At 42.6% G+C, this 19,675-nt stretch overlaps 1 protein-coding gene across 1 annotated transcript in view; it reads left to right on the forward strand.

Annotated features, from left to right (window-relative positions):
* The window catches only part of CTNNAL1 (catenin alpha like 1), an 883,049-nt gene extending 863,579 nt beyond the window's left edge, over positions 1 to 19,470 (forward strand). Inside the window, exons 17-19 of the mRNA XM_078687708.1 lie at positions 4,103 to 4,222; positions 14,028 to 14,111; positions 17,831 to 19,470. Coding sequence (XP_078543834.1) covers positions 4,103 to 4,222; positions 14,028 to 14,111; positions 17,831 to 17,989 — 363 coding nt within the window. The 3' untranslated portion in view covers positions 17,990 to 19,470. The remainder of the gene's footprint in view (positions 1 to 4,102; positions 4,223 to 14,027; positions 14,112 to 17,830) is intronic.
* Positions 19,471 to 19,675: the final 205 nt, after the last annotated feature.

Genomic DNA, 19,675 nt, shown 5'->3' on the forward strand with positions numbered 1-19,675 from the left:
GTAACTAGTGGGTTAAGAGACAGTTCTGTTTCAATCATGGCAGATATGTGCGCAAATACAGCTACCCAATAGGTGGCTACCACAGGACATGTCCAAGTCAGGTGCGCAAAGTCCGCCCAAAGAGCGTGGCACTTCAGGCATCGATCAGACCTGGTGTGATCAAATTTGACAATATCCAGTGGGGAGAGGTAGCAGCGGTGTATGAATTTAAAATGTAATAACTTGTGTCCGTGGCTAATAGAGATACGTTGAATTTGAGTAGAGCAATAAGTCCAGATTTTATCAGTAAGCAACACCCCCAGTCTGTTAACCAAACCTCTCTCACCCCCACAGTGGTGCCTGGTTTCAAGGCAATACATGAACAGTAGAGTCTGAACGTCATGTGTCTTCCGTGTCAATGATCGCCATCGTCAGAGGTGGGAAGTCCTCAGGGGGCAGTGGATAGGAGGTTATAAGCAATCGCAGAGTGTGCTGTAGTTGTGGAAAATGAAGAGGTCCATGTAAAAGGTGCCCTGTGTATGTGGACCGCCAGCTAGGTCTAGGATATGGCCGGCAGGAAACAGTTCGCCTATGGTGGATAGCTTTTTCCGGCATAACGTGCGTTGGACTAATCTTTCCCCTGTAAGTGGAAGCCACGGGTTGTCTAAAGTAAAGAGGACCGCCACCCAGCATTCGTCGCAGCCTGTACCAGGCCCAGCATGTGGTAGATACAGTATGGATGTCTTTAAGGTCCAGCGGTATACGCCTGGGAAGTATCTGAGTGCAGAAGTCCATCCAGCTGAGCTAGTTCAGGACAGAGATATTTATTTTGGGCATCTGGGTGGTACCACCGATGCGTGTAGTGGCACTGAGCAGATAAATTATATGAGCAAAAATTGGGAACCTCTTGAGGGCAAGGGTGTCCCAGCAGACACGGGGTCGAGCTCCAGCCCATACCAGGCGTATGAGGATGCTACGTAAGGTATGAAAGAAGGATTGCGGCAGAGGGATGGGGATATTAGTAAAGAGATATAAAAGCGGGAGCGTATGACCATCTTAATAATGGCTACACGTCCAGCCATTGAGAGGCGCAACCGGATCCAACAGTCCACCTGCGCAGTGAGGACGGTCACTGCCAGGCCGTAATTATGCTGCAGAATTTGGTCTCTATCTTTATCGAGGTGGACACCCAGGTACTTAGTGCCATCCGTAGCTCACGAAAGAGGATTGTCCGCCGACGCTGGCAGGGCAGTGTCTGCCAGCGGGAAGAGCTTCGATTTTGCCCAGTTTATACGGAGCCCGGAGAGGTTCCCATAACTCATTGTTTCCTGCATTAGCGGAGGGAGGTTGTCCTGTGGAAGCCTAATGAATAACAAGATGTCATCAGCATAGAGGGAGAGCAACAAGGGACCATGGGTATATGGAGAACATACGTAATCAATCACAAGCCCTAGCCAGGAAGCCATTGTGAGCTCTGACGTAGAGACAGTTTTACAGGCTCCACCAGCCTTATGTAATAAAAAAAACATAAGTAGAAAATACACAAAGGAGCTTTTGGACAGCCCTTTTGATTCATGGGTCTGTTTACTGTCATTCACATTTTGGTTCAGCTCACCACAGCATAAAGCATGGGGCAATGGGTGAGCACAGATTGACCATTGACTCTCATTCATTGTGAGTGATGGTGTTTTGCCTCATCAAATGTGCATAGCCACCCAAAAAGATGTCTTCTTCTGGGCCATAGATGGTAGGCCAGTACTTTACTTCGCCATTATTTTTACCCTGCCATTGTTCTTCGATTTAATTTTTAGTCATCCTTGTATGTTCTAAATTATATTTTCAGGCAACATTAACTAATGGTCCTTAGTAACGTCTCTTTGTACTAATAAGAATGATATTTTCTGTGATATTGATATTAAAATAACATATCTATGCTTCCAAGTACACCTTCCTGATAGGAAGCCCCTGTACCAGTTTATTAAAATTATATGCAGTGGTTATTTTTTTTAATGTATTTTTTTATAGCAAGCATGTGGTGACCACGTTTTGGCATATAGCCATGTCTGAACTGGGGTGGCAGAGTGGGCTAAAGAACGGTGATGGATTAAACCCAGATCTGTTGACTGGGTGTGAGTGTTTGATTGGTTTAGATGCTCCGTCCATCACCACCCCCTTTTGTACCACGTTTTGGCAGGGACACATCTTCTTTTTTTCCTTTTTATTTTTGTGCCATATGCTTTCATTAAAAGAAATGTGCCAGTTTGTCCAAGCCAGATCCATTGGCTTTGGCAATGCTTGTTATAACTCCCTCTTGTCTTATGAATGACGTAACCCCAGGTGTGTGTATCATGCAAGAAAATATCAACACCATATTGAATCATGAATGACACAACCCCTGATGTTGATACCAACCTTTGTTCCAAAAAGAGAAGCTGTCGAATTAAGTTAATCTGTGACTGATGCAAGAAAACCCTCCCACTAACACCTAAATAAATGCAAAGAGCTACTTTTGCTCTTCACTGTCAAGATTAATGGGAAAGTATCACTACTAGACAGTCGTTGAACACGATAATTTCCCCCAAAACTAAGAACACATGCAATTCCTCCTACAAAATATCCACTGAACACTTTCAAAAATTAACTAAGCATCTTTGAGCTATTACAGTGATCCAGCCTCAGCAAACATCATAAAAGCAATCTCTCACCTGTTTGCATCTGGTTGGTGAGGCATCATCCCTAAAAACCCCAGCAAAGTTCCAACAGCCAACTGAAATGTGGGTGAAAAACATCATTTTTAAAGAAATCAAATGCTGATTTAGAAGACCAAGCCAACAACTGACCAGCAACCAACTCTGGCTTAGAAAGATTCAAGAGAAACGTTTTTCCTTACAACTTAGTGAATGCTTAACCACCGGTGCCCTTCTATGTGACAATCAAATGGGTTTAGTGATGTGTCAGCACAGACAGTAAAGTTGAAATTTCTTAATGATATCCGCAGAATGCTAGGTGAAGATTAAACCTTGCAACAGCCAGCAATACTGGAAATGAGCAGTAATCCTTTGCTGCCCGTGTGCAAAAGACAAAGCTGGCTTGAGGCAATGTACTGCTGACACTGAACTTTGAAAAAGCCTTTATATTGACCTCCGCAAAGTTACGATGAAGTCTTTTCATCAGTATTGACCCTTGGCCGTAGACCTTGCAGGCTTGTATGACAAGGTTCGACTGAATACCAATTGCAACACCATCCCAGTACAATGCCCTTTACATTAGGACTGCAACACTTTGAGTGAGAGCACCAAAACCCCTTTAAAATCTGGCAGGAAGATACTAGGACATCTAGAACCTTAATATATGCCAGCGCTGATCAGGCGTACACGCCCAGGTGTAATACGCTGAGATGTTATGTTCCAACTACCTTTTCAGGGAACCATCCTCTGTAATGTGCTTATTGAGTGACCCTGGAAAGACGCTTGAAATTCCACAACTATCAGAAGACCCTTCTTCTCTTACAGGCCTTTGTTGCCTCCTTTGCAGCCCACACCAAGGCCTTTGTCTCGTGTTCAAAACCAGTTCTTCGCCGCTCCTAAGCATCATTCGTGATTCTACACCCCCTCCAACTGTTGCATTCAAGCCTTGTAGTTCTGCTTGCTCTAAAGCCACCACCAGATGACATGAGGATGTTAAAAAGAACAGTAAGAAAAGGAGGGACCAACTAAAAAAGTTATATGTAGACTCATGCTTGCGCAACTAACAGTGTGTTGAGGGGCTACGTTTATGTCTGATTAGGTGTATGTAAGTAAACTATATAGGATCCAGTAGTACTGGGTTTTCCACATTTGCTCTTTCCATTCCACATGAATCGTCCTACACTTTCCTGTCCTCTACTATGGTGAATCGAAAATGATGGAAGAGATGTGATTTTTTTTTTTTAAGGAAGCGAAACAGGAGTATTGTACTTTTTATGAATGTATAAGGGAGATTAAATATACTAAACTTGCGTGCTTACCAACCTTTTTTTAGACAAGCAGCAAGTCGCAGAACTGCATTTTTTTTACCTACATACCATTGCTTGTCATTTACAGTACCTGACTGAATGGATCTAATTTCCGAAATTATATTTCAGCTGGAAGATGATGACAAACCTCACCTCCTATTAGAAATTGACAAGTTGATTGCCAGGAGCCAGCAGTTACAATTAACAGCGAAAGCTGTCGTGCAGGGGAAAAATGCCACCTTTACAAAGGTAATTTCTACGAGTGTTGCCATGGGTTGTAGGAGTGCGTGAGAACCTAACATAATAGAGACTGACTTAAGTTCCTACTATCTTGTTGGGCCATCTTCTGCATGTTCACTAATGTATCCAGATTCGTTTTTTTAACCAAACCAGTGCTTTTTCATGTATGTCCACTTTCTGTGACTTTGTCAAATCCATGCCTGGCCACGAATTACCTCCTTTTACTCAGTTAAGAGAAAGGTCAGCACATGGCTCTTGTTTCCCCATATAATATCACTTTTTATCCCCACCACCCACTCTGAATATGAATGAGAAAGACAAACGTGTTTTGTTGTAGTGCTACACAAATGCTGACATGGCGGCACATTAACAGTTTTGTTAAGAAGAAAAGGTGAAGCAGCAGATGAAAATAAAATGCCTCAGAAACTACGTAACTGGCACAGATGGTTTGACTTGCTTCAGGAATGTCAGCCTCACTGGCTTGTGAACACAAAATGGTGGCTGGGGGTGCACTGTTTTAACACACAGGTCTTAGCACAGAGCAAAGGAGAAATTTGGAGGGAAAACAGATTTGTCACCAAGGAATGAGAGGGACAAACTACAGAGGTTGGACTGCAAATCCCACAATTCAACACATTAAATGCAAGCAAGTTCAGTTCAGAATAGTCAGTGTTTGGACCGACAGCCTGTCTCGCCCAAGAATTGCAAGGAAATAGCCGCCTCCCGTATTTTCCCCCACAAAGGGGCAGATTTATGAAGGCCTTGCGCCGCCGGTGCGTCATTTTTAACATGGGAAAAAGTGACGCACCGGCAGCGCAAGGCCTTCATAAATATAAATCTGCCCCAAAGTTTTTATTTCTCGGAATGTTCACAACTCCAGCCCACAAATATAGCCTTTTGCACAGTTTTCAATATTCTATTGGTTGGGATCCATGGTGTGATTGTGGAATGATCATCTCCAGCCCAAATTATCCAGAACCTACACGTAATACCTTTGTTCTCTGTTTCTCAATTTTCTAAGAATGTGCAAAATCTAATTTCACCTCAAAGTAGTAAATAGATTTGCTGCTCAGCACGTCCACACTCTTGCTTCCGAATTGACTTGCAACCAATTTTGACACAATTACTCATAGAGAGAATATTCAGACTGTAGGAAGGAACTTCAGTGATTATACTTGTTACTAAAACAATTTGTATCAGCATTATATTCTGTTTTGAAGAAAATAATGACAAAATGCATTTCTCTAGGGCCTGCGGTAGAAAATCAATACATTTTTTAGGCCTACATGAAAATTCAAGAGTGTTAATGTTTAAACACTTGATGAAAATGTAAATGCATAAGAAATCTAATATGACTACCTTTATATTATTTTCATAAACATAGCCTAATCATATTTCATTAATAATCATAGTTTTTCTTTGCATGTTTCAGATTTACATTTGAAATAAACATAGCAAGACACATTTCAAGAGAAATCTTTTCAAATCATTTTCTACTAGAAATGAATGACTGCATTATTATTTTTCACAATATTTTCAATAATACATATGTAGCTATTCTTTCTCTCTCTCGTAAATCTCTCAGCTTCACCAGTTTGCGACCCTTCAGCGTGCTTTTACGATGCAGTTTTAGAACTCTCAGTATTCAACGAGACACAATGTTAGTCATGTTGTCTTTTAAGTATGTTTAGTAGTTTCACACAACGAGCAGGATTTGACCAAGCAAAATCATTCTTAAATAATCAATCTCCATCATCTGTTTAGCTGAAAGCATAGATTACTGAGGTATGCTAAATGAATGGGGATATGGAAGTATGCATCTTTGAGGTCTAATGCGGTCATGAAATCTCCTTGCTGTAAGCATAGTATTATTCTTGTAGTGTGACCATGGGAAAGGGTTCCCTATAGCCCGACACCCAGGACATATTGTTTGGGGTCAATGGCAACAAGTTTTCCTGTATATTTTGTCCTTGGAACAAGTAGGCCCAACTCTCTGCAGCACAAACCCTTTGGCTGCCAATTTGCAGTACCATATTATGGATCAGGGAAGGACACTATCTACAGTTAAGATATTTGTATCCATAAGTTAATGTTGTTCAACCTTGCATTTATGGTTCATTAATTGAAAGCCTTTATTATTAGGGTGAGCACTCTTAAGTAAATGTTGTAAGCTCTGACTGCACTAATGACAGTGGTTCCAGTGTACAAATGTGTACACGTTATCAAAGTTTAGCAATATGAGACTGTGTAATGCTCCCAGAATGCTCTCTGATTAGATGCAAATATATGCAGAAGCTTGAATGCAAGATTGAGAATTCTTTGCTTTCAAAATAAAATGTTCATTAAAAAACATTTTGCAAAACTACTGTAACACTTCAGGTACCATTTTTTTGGGAGCATCATTTAGTAAAGTGTGTTGATGCATGCTAATATTTTCCAAAAATATTCATAATGGAAAATCAGTCTAACCAGTTTCAATAAGATTATGGGAAACATACAGTAGGAGCTGCCATGCCCTCACCATTATAACGAACATTGGCAAAATCAAAGCTTGTTTTTGGTCTCAAAAATCTCACACTGCCACAGTAGTTACTGGCACTGAACAAAACTACTTGGTGTGCCGATATGCTCCTTGAGAAAGAGCAGAATGCTGTCACTCACAGTGAAGCCAGCCGATGCACAGAGAGGGACAGAATTTTAATAAACACAAACGTCATGACCAAATTTGGGACCCAATTATTAAAGAAAGTCTCAAAAGTGCACCCATGGTATGTGTCATTGCATTAAGTGAAGCTATCCGGCTTTTGTGAATTCACTGGAATTTACCGAAGTAGATTGCGACCGTAATGGCCTGAACACACCAAAGTGGTAATCCAGTGTTGAAGAGAGGCCAATAAACTCCTGGGCAGGGCCGGGCCGGAAAATTGACAGGCAAAACCCTGCTTTGGGTGGGTGATCCTTTAAGCGAAGTTGCTGCGCTGACAGGCTTTAAAGGATGGAAATTGTTAGGTATAGAATATCTGGTGGATGTATGGAAGGGGGATTCATCCCTTACGTTCGAAGATCTCCAAAAACAGTATAACTTACACCAATCGCAGAGGTACCCACAGCTGAGACTCTTACATGCTCTGCGCACACATATACACAGTGGAGTTTCAATTCCAAACTACTCCTCATTAGAAGACAGGATACTATCAGATCCCATCACGGAGAAACCAACCTCCACGATATACCGTAAATTGATAAATAACCTAACAGACCCCCTGATTGCTCTTAGAGAAGCCTGGGTCAAGGATTTTGGGACCATGGACAACGAAGAGTGGCAGGAGGCAGTTCAGAGGCCTAGAGAAGTTGCAATATGCTCCAGATTTCGCCTAATGCAGCTCAAGATTATATATTGCACCTAGCATTCACTTATACTCCTGAGGTAGGGCACTGGCAGCCTTGTGCGTCAGGGGATGCAGGGAGGAGGGGACCTTTATGCACATTCTGTGGGATTGTCCCGAAATAGCCAGATTATGGCAGGGAATCACAGACATTATGACCGAAGTGGTGGGAGAGCCTGTCCCATTACAGCCAAAATGGTTTCTATTAATGATTAGAGGCGATGCTGACTGGTCCAGATATGTGGGAATATGGCTGGCTCTATCAGCGGGTATAGCAAAGCGTAATATTGCCAGAAGCTGGGGGGCACCATCACCCGCGCAGTCAGAGGAGTGGAAACGAGATCTTGATTGGTGCCAGATGGTGGAAGAAACAGTGTATAAAAGTAGGGGATGTGTCAAAAAGTGGGGGAAAGTGTGGATGCTGTGGCGAAAGTATAGAGGGCTGGGGGCAGGGGATTAGAGGGGCGCTAGAAGGTAGCAACACTGCTCGTTTCACTCATGAACATTATGTCATCAATTTTCTGTCTGGTACCTGATGTACTAATGGAAATGCTTATGCATGATATGGTCTTTCGAGCTTTGTTAATAAAAAGATTTTCAACAACAAAAAAAGAATTTACCAAAGTAGGGCAAGAAATAGCACTCCTTGAAAATATTTGTAAATTGCATTTTTGCATGAGCAAATATGCCTGTGTAGTTTTTCATCATGAGTTAATCTGAGTGTTTGCATGTCACTATCCCTCCAACCACTTTTTTCTCAACTCTGGAAGAAGGTTTACGTCTGCATTGTCAGGAGTAAATTTCCAACATTTCTCAGTATGGGAAAAGATTAGAGAAGAGTTGCCGAAAACAGTTAAAATATGCAAGTTAGTAGGTATGCACAGACTCAAAAGGGCATTCCAACCCTGGAACAATTGCTTATCTCTACCTTCAGCCATAGTCTGTAGATCTGCGGAATCTTGGCAACATAAGGAGATTTCTAGTATTCAAACACTACTATGGTATGAGCCCTGGCATAATCAGAGAGGCTATATCAGAGCTCTTTAATAATGAGATTGCTGCCATAATTTGTCGCCACACTACACGACACCAAAAGGACAAGTGGGTTTGGTTACAGGACAAGTAGATTTATGAACCAACCTGCCCCATGGACAAGTAGATATTTTATTAAATTCCACACCCATGTTAGTGGCCTGAGATCTAGGATAGGCCTTTTTGGGTATGAGAAAAGAAAGGGAGTACTCTCCGTGTCCCTGATGTTGTAAGGGTACTATTTCTATTGCTCTTTTTTGAAGGAGAGAAAGAACCTCTTCCTGAAAAAGCGTAAGATGTTCATTTGGCACCTTTTGTGGCTTTGGTGAAATTGTGGGTCGTCGTTTTTGCTATGTTGCCTTTGTTTATAAAAGGTTCTGTAACCTTCCCCCAACAGGTGTTATATGTGGTTGGGGAGGTGTAAGTGTTGGAGGGGTAGGGGTTTTGGAAGTGATTGCACAGCCTCTACCTCTTTTTAGGTCTCGCGACCTATCGATGCGCGCAAGCGCATCGAGCGGAGCGAGAATTCAAGTAGGCAAACTGCTTGTGAAACCACCAGCTTTTTGCCTGGCGTTTTCACGAAGTTCACGTGAACCACGTGATCAACATGAACGCGCATCAGCCTCCCTCCCTCCTAATTGCATCTTGCCGCAGAGCACATCAAAGGGCTTCGCCCAGCGTGCGCTCTGCGGCTTCTCGGCTTCTCCTCCCCTAATTACGCCCACAGCCTTCCTTGCATTTCTCCTCCCCCTCCCCAGCCAGCTTCCCCCAGGCCGTGCTTGTTATTACAGCCTCCAAGCACCATTTTCTTAAACTGCTTTCTCCTGCAAGCTGTTGCAGGCAGGACACTTCTCCCCCAAGCTTTTATTTTTTTTTCATGCACGGCACACTCAGCTGAAATAATGGCGGCAGCGCCTTCGTTTATTTTATTTGTGGCTCGCTGAAATCAGCCACACGTCTTTATTTTTTCATACGTCTTTACTTTCAGCAGTAACAATGGTGGCTGCGCAGCTTGCCAAACTCTTTGCCGCTCCCTCAAGTGAAGCCTGCTTTATGGATGTCACGATACAACTTTTTAATATGCTCCGTTCCTTCCCATAACCCCTCCCCCATCGTCCGCGCTTCATAGTTCGTGAAGCACAGCCAAGCAGCCCGGCACTGATGAGATGATGGCAGGAGATAGCAATGAGAGGGATTTCAGGTGTAACTTTAATGTCAATTGCAGAAGCTCGTACCAGCCCTGCGTCGATGAATTTTAGTTATTGAATCATGGGAGTGAAAAAAATTAAAAAGGTTCACAGAAACTTTCTTTTTTAAACACAACCAAAAATATTTTACCCACATATGCACTGATGCAGCTACTCCATTTTAATTTCGTATTATTCATGTCATATTTATTTTTTCAGTTACTGCACTTCACCCATTTTGATCGCTGATTATATTTTTATTATTACAATATGGACACATGCATTTAATGTTGTTACTGTCATTATGCTAACGCATGGGTGGAAAGGAAATTTAATGCAATCTTTCATTGGTGTGAATAACACGTGTGCAGTATTTTCAGGCACTTATGATGGCGCTGCACGTCACCGAGGGACTGAAACGACTTAAGGTGGATTTTCCTGCTTAAATAACAAGCATTGGCATTGCCAATAGTTCTCGCTTGTGGGACCTTATAAGTATTTAGTTTTGCAGCACAATATCCTTGTAACTAAATACTTATAAGGTCCCACAAGCGAGACCTATTGGCTATGCTAATGCTTGTTCTATAATTAGTTTTATAGAAATATCTCCTATTAAATTGCCTTCGGTAGAAACCTTGCTGCTCACTTCCATTGTTTGAATCAGAGGAGGAACTTCATCTGTTAGTACCTCTGTATCGACTCCTACGAGAGGAACCAGTGTTGATATGCTGTAAGGCCCCCATTGCTTAAGCTGTTTCTTTTTTGAGCTTTTCTAGCATTTCATCCACTTGTGGGCCAAATAAATTCTGGCCATCAAAAGGTAGATTAAGCAGAGGCTGCTGTGCGTCAGACTTGAACCAGGATACTCTGAGCCATGCTAGGCACCTGGTGAGGATACTAGTATTAACTCGGTGGGCACTGGTGTCGGCAGAGTCTAAAGCACATTGTATAGTGGTATTGGATATTGTCCTGCCCTCCTCCAACAACTGTGTTGCACATTGTTGGTGTTGGTTAGGGAGGTGTTGCAGTAGTTCCTGCATTTCATCCCATGTGGCCAGATTATATCGGGAGAGTAGTCCCACAGAATTTATGATACGCATGTGGTTGGCTCCCCGTGCTGCCGCTAGTTTATCTGCTGCATCATATTTTTTACTCTTCTTATCTGTAGGAGGTGCATCCCTTATCTGTAGGAGGTGCATCCCCTGTGCCTTGGGAATTTGCTCGTTTTCTGGCAGTGTGCACTACTAGTGACTCTGGTGTAACTTAGCCCTTGATATACTCAGGGTCAACTGGACATGCAATATATTTCTTCTCAATACAAGGGGTGCCAACTCTAGATTTAATAGGCTGCTTAAATATGTACTGTGTGGATGATAGTATACCTTTAAGCATAGGGAGTGATAGTTCTGTCCTTTATGATCTATTAAGTGTTTCATCCAGGAAATCCTTTTCCTGTGGAATGGTGTGTTACCACTTTGTGGTATGTAGCAGCCCTACTGATGCTATCATGATAAGCTGATTCTCATCTTGTGGTGAGGGTGTGAATGGATATACTTGGATCAGTATCGTCCAATGGATCAGCATCATACATGTCCCAAGGGTCAGAGGCACTATTGGGATCTCCCTTTGGATATATTAAGTAAGGGATATTGTACCTTCCATGTTGATGGTCACTTTGAAGTGTCTGATTTGATGAAGGTAACGATTGCTCAGAAGGCAAGTGTTCTGGCGAGGATACCTGCACTGGCCTTGAATGTATAATAGGTGAAATTGGAACAGGAGTTGATGGAATAGAAGGAGAAGGAATTGGAGATTGGAGAAGGTGGAGGGGAAAGAAATAGGGCTTGTGCCTCTGTACTTTTTTCTTTTGTTGATGGTTTTTTTGAGGCCCAGCAATGTCCTCCTAAAAAGACTTTTTCCTCTTCTGAAGTATGAGGAAAGCAGGTGGTTGTGTTTTGGTGCCTAGCTTCCCAGTATGAGGGTGTACAAGGAAAGTTATTTGTCCAGCATGTCTTGCAACTGTTCAAGAATGGTCTCTATTTGTTTTTTCTGTGGCTCTGTCCTATTCTTTGTAGATTTCATTGTCGACGAAGGGGAGGGTGTCGAAGAGCTTGTTTTACTGGTTCCTGTTTTTTGTATTGCCATTTTCGGTGTCAATGTCTCGATGCTGAAGCTTTTGTGTCTGAACCATGTTTTGGTTCAGAGACTTTCTTGGGATCCAAGGGATATTTTTTCAGCTCAGAGTCCTTGCTTGACTTCGGTGGTGCCGAAGAAGTTTGCTTCGGTGTAGGCGCTGAAATAAATGTGAAAGCTTTACATTTTCCGATGCTTGTCGCAGGCTTTACAGGCGTAGGGGACTTCTGTTTGTATGCCTGTTGATTGGGACCTCCATGGTCCGAAAGCAGTGGGGCTTCGAAAGCCTGTGTGGGTGGTTTGGTAGGGGTCTGTGCGCCTTCGCCGAGTTACTTATGTGCCCCTGTATGGAGTCGGGCTCAGAGCCCGGACTGTCCCCACTGCTAGCCAGCTATATCTGCACATCTGTTGTTGCCCTCTGTGTCTTCCGGATATCGGCTGGGGTCTAGTGACTGGTCCCCAAAGATATCCAGAGCATCTCCCATATGTCGCTGCATGTTTGTGTGGGCCTAACGACGCTCCCTTCATTGCCAGAGTGTCTTTTCGACAGGAACGCCAATCACACCGCACTTGAGATCTCTTCGTGCTTCGGTGACAAACATAGGTTGCATACTTTGTGTTGGTGTTGCCTGGAATATTAGTCCGTCTCTCGTGGACATAGTCCTTTTGAATGGAGGCAACGAAGTAGAATAACAGTGGGCACAGTGCTGTGATCAATAGCACCAGTTGCTGTTGTCTTGATCGGAGATGTGTTGGTTAGGAGAGAAAAGACTGAGAGCCTATGAAGGCCTCGGTGGGGATTGATGTTTCGGTCCCAGAGTTGCTATAACGATATCCGAACCCAATCGTGGAAAAAAAATCTAACAAAGGAGCCGCGGAACACGCGCAGTACACGCCGAAGCAGGAGTCACTATAGCTTGTGACTCGAAGATTTCTTCGAAGAAAAACAACTTGTGATCGTCTGAGCCCAACACTAGATGGCAGGATAATGCTAAGATAATACTCTATGGCCAACACATGCTACACATATATTTAATCATTTGTGTACTTGTTTGATGAATGCTTGTTTCTGTATTTTAATGTGAAATCGCACAGGCCTTGGTCTCTGGATTTCAATAATGACTGAGTTGGGGTCCCCGGATTGCAGTGATGATTTAATGGGGTCTTCGGTTCCAAGAGTGATTATGTAGGAGTCCACAGAAGTCATAATGCTAAGAACCACTGGTCTAGTCTTCATGATAGCTGGATTAAAGCATGGTTTCTGCCAATCCATTTGGAGATGTCAGACTTAAAGATATTTCATGGATGGGCCATAAGTTACACTAGAGCACTGATGCTGTCTTACTAAAGCACTGGTGCTTCAATGGACACAGCTATCAGGGCCTAGAAGCAATATTTAGGGTGCAAACCTTAGTGCATTCCAGCATGTATTACTGTCCTGAACCACTAAACATGCCCTCTTGTAATGAGGGATCATCGGAGATGGAGCGACACATTTTCTGGATGATCATGTGGTATTCAGTAGTTGGTCCAAAATATTAGCTGGACGGACGACAATGAGGAGAAAGCAAATAAATCTTTGGAAGGCAGATATACTGCCTCAGGAGGTTCCAGGACGTACATGGTCTCATGTTTCTGGTGCAGTCGGCCCCAGAAGTGCAATAGCAAACACAATGGCCTTCAACTTTGCAATCAAGGCAGGAAAATTAAAATTCTGAACTCGGCATGTTCGCAAGTCACAATAGGTCTAAGTGGAATTTGGGGCAGACCAGTTAAGTTTAAGGTCTAGCTGTTGATGCGCTGAATCTACCCTTCCAGCGATGTGGCAGATAAAAGGGAATCCTGAAGTGATAAGAGCCCCAAAAATAACATTGGCTGTGGTTGTAACCCCAGAGAAAAAGGTGCTTAAGTCCCTACATTTACATACACTACTTTCTGTTAATCGGTCCGCATTGTAAAAGTTGTATTTAACAGTTCAATATATACTTGTATATAGCACATGGTGTAATAGACTTGATTGATCTAGTAGTCGGTGATATGAATTTTGGGATTATCCTTTCCAATTCTTTCCTTTAGGTTGATACGTGCATTCAGAAAACAAAAAGTGTCATGATTGTACTGGTGCAAGTTCTTCCAATCTGCTGTAAATTACAAAGGAAGGTAAGTGGATTGCAAGTTTATCACAATTTGAATACGTTATTTAGTGGATTTATGTAGTTATAATGCCACGTCAGTTGCTTGTACTTGTATCTAGATGCAGCTGTAAACGTTTACCTTGACTATTGTGTTAGCAGTGTACCCTTGTGTTCTACAGCAACTAAAATCTGGCACCTGAGCGCAAGACCAATTCCCTACTCCATCTGGGCTTGCAATACTCTTATTGAGTGTGTCATCTAGGCAAATCATGAATAATGGGCTAAAAGCGTACTCTGATAAGGTTTTGGAAACAAGCTTGGATTGTTTCATACTACTAATTAAGGGGATAGTCAATCTACAATTATATTTCTTCACCAACTCGTTCCAGTCGCTTATTAGTTCAGTGTTCTGAAACAGAGTTAAGTGTTTTAAGCTATCAGTACAAAGAGTGGGTGGCAATCTACATCAGCGGTGAGTGTCACCCCACATGAAAAATAAAATGATAATAACGTTATCATTTTATTTTTACCGTTCTGGCCCATTTTTTTTCAAGGGGCGGTCTGGGGTGGCCTGTCAGCCAACATGGGGAGGAGTGGTATGTGGACTTAAGTGCGCATGACGATTTGCCTGGCCGCCTCGGGCCGGCCAACCCGTCATGCACACTTTGCATGTTTCCCACCCAGGCTGCAGTACAGCCTGGGTGGAGCACAGGCCCAGAGTCCCACTCCCTCTTGAGCGCCGAACCACAGCACTCAGACCAATCGCGAAGCTGCTACCAGCAGCCTCATGATTGGCTGGGAGAGCCTGGGTGCTTCCTATTGCAGTGTCCTCGACAGAAGAACGGAGGAGAGGCGGCGGATAGGTAAGTGCAGTTTTCTTTCTTTTTTTAACCCCCGCCTGCCCCACCACCACGGCCCCATAGCAGCCACTACTGATCTACACCGGATTGCACTTGTTCCACATACCTGAAAACAGAGTATAGTTCCATTGTACAGATGAAAGACCAGTACTGCTCAACCATGCTGCTGTCTTCCATTAATCAGAATTTTCCTTGTGAATCCGTACACCGCAAAAGGTGAACCATTTGCTTTCATAGGTGAACGTTTTCTCCATTAAAATAGCTAAACAGTGCTTTAAAAGTTTAATCATTTTGAACTTTCCTTCAAGTTTCATAGGTAACACACACTAAGATGTGATCCCTCAATGACTGCCAGGTTGAGTAACCATTTGCTTAGCTAGCAGCATTTATACCTTTCACCAATCTTTAGCCCAGTAAGACAATGCTGCAGACACTGCCCTTGCACTGCAATTCTGTTAGTTATCAATTCATTCTTTAAGCATCCACTGTCCTGGGTTGTCCCTCAACATTGACGTTACTGTACCACTTCACATCACTAAGCATGCCACATTTATAAGAGATCTCAGACATGATCACTTAATTTGTTAGAATTCAATCAAATTGAAATTTGGTTCCACCTCTGCTCGCAGGGACATCCCCCTATGGAGGATGTGGCAACCTCCACTATGGCCAGGTGACTCAGTGAAGAGGGACCAAAATGTTAAAGGTTTCTATCAGCAGAAGCATCTGTGACTCTGAAGACAAAAACCCAGAAGTATCCCCAATGTAAGAGAGTGGGTCGTTGGCCACGTTCCTTATCAGGGTGAACCACAAACATTGCGAAACTAGTTTGTGCTTAACCCTCTGGTAGCCTGACCCAGAAGCAATCATGCTTAACTTAGTGGCAATGTGGAAAGTACTTACGCAGCACTTGAACAGTAATAAAGGGAAAACACAACACCATAACAATCCCACATCAATTTAGAAAATACAGTAACATGTAATAAATTATTTGACATCAACAATCCAATCAGTTGAACCGTAGATATGCAATTTTAAAGATTTACAGTAAGTGTAGCGCCTAAAGGCACAAAGCGCCACATGCAGTTATCTGGTCATGTGAGACTAGGTGAAAGTCATATGTTCAGGCTGACTGTGATGGAGTGTGGGCCAGAACAGGCAACATGTTAGTCCTGTTTAAAAGTTACCTTCTAAAGTCTAGCACAAAGAATTCCGTTAGTGGTGGAGGAGGCGGAGAGGAGCAGGGACAGATTCTCAACCGTGGGTTGTCGATTCTGTAGCACGCAGTGCAGATCTTGCATTGCCAGTCGACGCTGGCGTTCTCTACAGCAAGAAGAGTCGGGTTCACCAGATCGTAGCTTTCTCGTTGGCTGTTGGTGCTGCAAACAGCTCAGAACTTCAGGATTTCTTCTGTTCTTTAGGAAAGAGAGCCACATGAAGGGTCCAGGACCTAGGAGGCACCTCTAGGAGATCAGGAACTCATTCCAGCAGAGGACAGTAGGGCTTAGGCAGACCAGTTTCGACCTTTCATGAATTTTGTTCACTTTTTTTTTTTTACTGTTTTAATGAAACAGAATTCCCGCTGGTTGCATTTTATGGTTTTATTTTCACATAATCATTGCTTATCCATTTGATCTTTTGTGATTTTCAAACATGGTTGTGATATTTTATTTGCAGTTTTATTAAAACTGCCGAAATAAAGTTGATATTTGATTATTTGATACCACTTGTCAAAAAAAAAAAAGACACATCACAAATCACAACCATTCTATATGCTATCCCTTAATATAATGAAACGTCTACTCTGGTGGAAAATTCTTTAGAATCATTTCCCTCACTTGTGGAACTAACTCCCACCATCCATGCAAGCTTTTGACCAGTTGTCGATGAAAGGTATTAAAAATACTGGGAAATGGCCTCCCACACGAGCATTTCATTGCCACAACCCTTTCATTCAAGACATGAGGCTCCACTTGAGGCACCACGACCTTACCCTCATGACTTAAATATCATGCCTCCATTAAATGCTCAAAAACATGCTAACCATTGATTATTAAAGCTACATCTCAGTAACTGATGTTTTTGCATACTGTTGTGCTTTATAGTGTATGTCACTACCATTCAGTCTCTCAGCCACGTTCCTCATTCCCACCCCACCCTAATGGCATCAAACTTCTTTACTATTAACCAAACTGATCCTGAAGACGATCAATCCACTGAGATCGGGATAAGTGCATTGGCATATAAAAAGCAAGCTGACCTTTGAATAGTGAACCCGGTTGCTATTAATCGTTTTACATATTACATTTGTAAAAAAACAATAACTTTCCATCTGCTTGCTTGATGTATTACTATTTGTAACTTGTAATAAGTCATTACCCAAAACAGTGAAATTAGTATGGCAGAAAGCAGTACAGAGATATGTTGGTTGAAGTATATCTGCTCGGTTTGGTCATGTAATAATACACATTGTAGATGGGTGACCATGTCTTTGCTCTGTCTGAACTTGGCCCTGATTAGATAAAGGTGCATATTACACCTCTTGTCATATTGAGATTGCTGCTTGATAACAAGACATTCTTTACGGAGGACACGCTGCAACGAGGAGTACTGGCAAATGCAATTATTTTACAGGGCAGGTACACCAGTAGTTTCTCTTGTACTACACAAAATAAATGTACTCACAGGGAAGCAAACTAGTATTTGTCTCGCTTAATTTGAGGAAGTGGGGTAAGTTACTTACATTTGAAGTCCAGCTGTACCAACCGGACAATAACTGCTGCGAATACACATTTACCTTTAAGATTTTTAGATACTATCTCTGCTGACGAACTAAATTGCTCATTTTGTTTCCCCCCCCCCCCCCCCCCCCCCCCCCCCCCAGTGTAAATCAGGAAACGGGTGCCTCAGATCACCTCACACATGGAGAGAAAACCGAATGCAAACTGCTGAGGACAGCCTCGATGGGAAAACTGCAGAAGCTTTTGGCGTCAGATCCCTGGAACACCATGTTGCAAATTTGACTTTTTTGGAGAGCAAATAGGAGTCAAAAAAAAAATCTAACTTCAGACAATGCTGTGCTTACGTGGACGGATTTGATAACTGAGCTTTATAGTTTTGCTTTCCCTCTGTTTTATGGGGGTAAAATTCGGGCTAAGTTACAGAGGACAACTTCATGGATTTTGCATTTCCCACCTACCTGACGTCATGACAGTGAACTGTAACAGTTGAAACATCAGTCCGGTTTAAATTGCTGTGTTTTTGCAATGTGTACACCTCTAGCATCGTTTATCAAGAGCACGTTCTTGAATGTCTTAAAAATCTTTTCAACCCAAAGATGCTGCTACATTATGTCATGTCAAAGGAACAAACTGGATCATTTAAGTAAGCTACATGTCACAAACTGTTGTATTTTTTGTCTGTATTCACCTGTATCAAGAAGGGGCTCGAATGGAATGATGTTGTGGATGATGGGCACAGTAGTGGAAGTAAGTTGACTTGCAGAGCTCTGCTTGTTTCTGGGTTAAGCTAAGCCCACTGCAGCTTTCCAGTTATCAGTGACACTGTGGGCAAGATTTATCCTAGTATTACATTGCACTTGTGTCACACATGGTGTCACAAGGCAACTCAATTTCTAAAGTCAGATTTACCAAGCAACGCAAGGCCATCTTGCCCGGCCCAGCATTGCTTCATAAATCCGGAGTAACGCAAGGAAGCGCATTGTTGCCTTGCGGTACTTTGAACCTGGAAAGGCGTTCCATGGTCGGAGCATGGGTGTTCCATGCATCCGCACATGCATTTTGGTGCATTTCCCAGAGTTACCAAGAGTGGTAAACTTGGCAACGCATCAAAGTGCTACGTCTTCCCAGGGAAGGTGCAAAGAGAAGAAATATCGTTATTTCTCCATTCTGTAGCACACTTCGAAAGAGGAAAAAGCCTCCAGGGATATTTTTTGTGCAGAAAAGCGTCCCTTCCTGCACAAAAACAATGCTGTCTGCAACGCAGGCACCCTCTCACCTTGGCCACGGGGGCCTGCGCTGGCGCTAGGCAGCAAATTTTGCACTAGTGCAGGTAGAGAGCAGGAATTCGCCATATATTGGTAAATATGCTGCTTTCCTGCTCCCTCCCTTTCACGCAGCGCAGCACGTTGTCATGCTTTGTTGCGTGAAAGATTTTTAAATCTGGCCCTGAATGTCTGAAATATGACATATTGGGGGAAACGCATTAACAATATTTTAAATATTATTTACGAAGTTCGGGTTACTTTATGCCTGTGGAGGGTCAAGCAGGATTACACTCCCTTTCAAGATATTCCTACACAGTGGATGGCTGGCACGCTCCAAAATTCCTTTATTTTATGTACTCTTGATCAATTAGGATTTGAAGCGCATGTAAAAACTACTGAAGATACTTTTACTTTTAGACTGTATGCCATATTTAAGTTTCAAGAAGAGGTAGTTTTTTTACATTAACATTTACAATGTAAGACTATATTTTTCAAATAAAAACTCTAATTACCTTTCACCTGGAGTAACGTGTGCAATAAATGGTAGTCCACCTGACAAAAAAACACAATTCTGAGTATTTTCATACAGTAGCAGGATTCGTTTTTTTATAGTTGATAAAAAAACATTTGAAAGGGGTGCTGTAAAACCCTGAAATTCACTTTTCAGTTTTTTAAACTAAGTTGATGTCTGTGCCCTTCTTCTCCATGCCTCCTGATACTAAC

This window comes from Lissotriton helveticus, chromosome 4_1, assembly GCF_964261635.1.
Source record: "Lissotriton helveticus chromosome 4_1, aLisHel1.1, whole genome shotgun sequence".
NCBI classification, from domain to species: domain Eukaryota; kingdom Metazoa; phylum Chordata; class Amphibia; order Caudata; family Salamandridae; genus Lissotriton; species Lissotriton helveticus.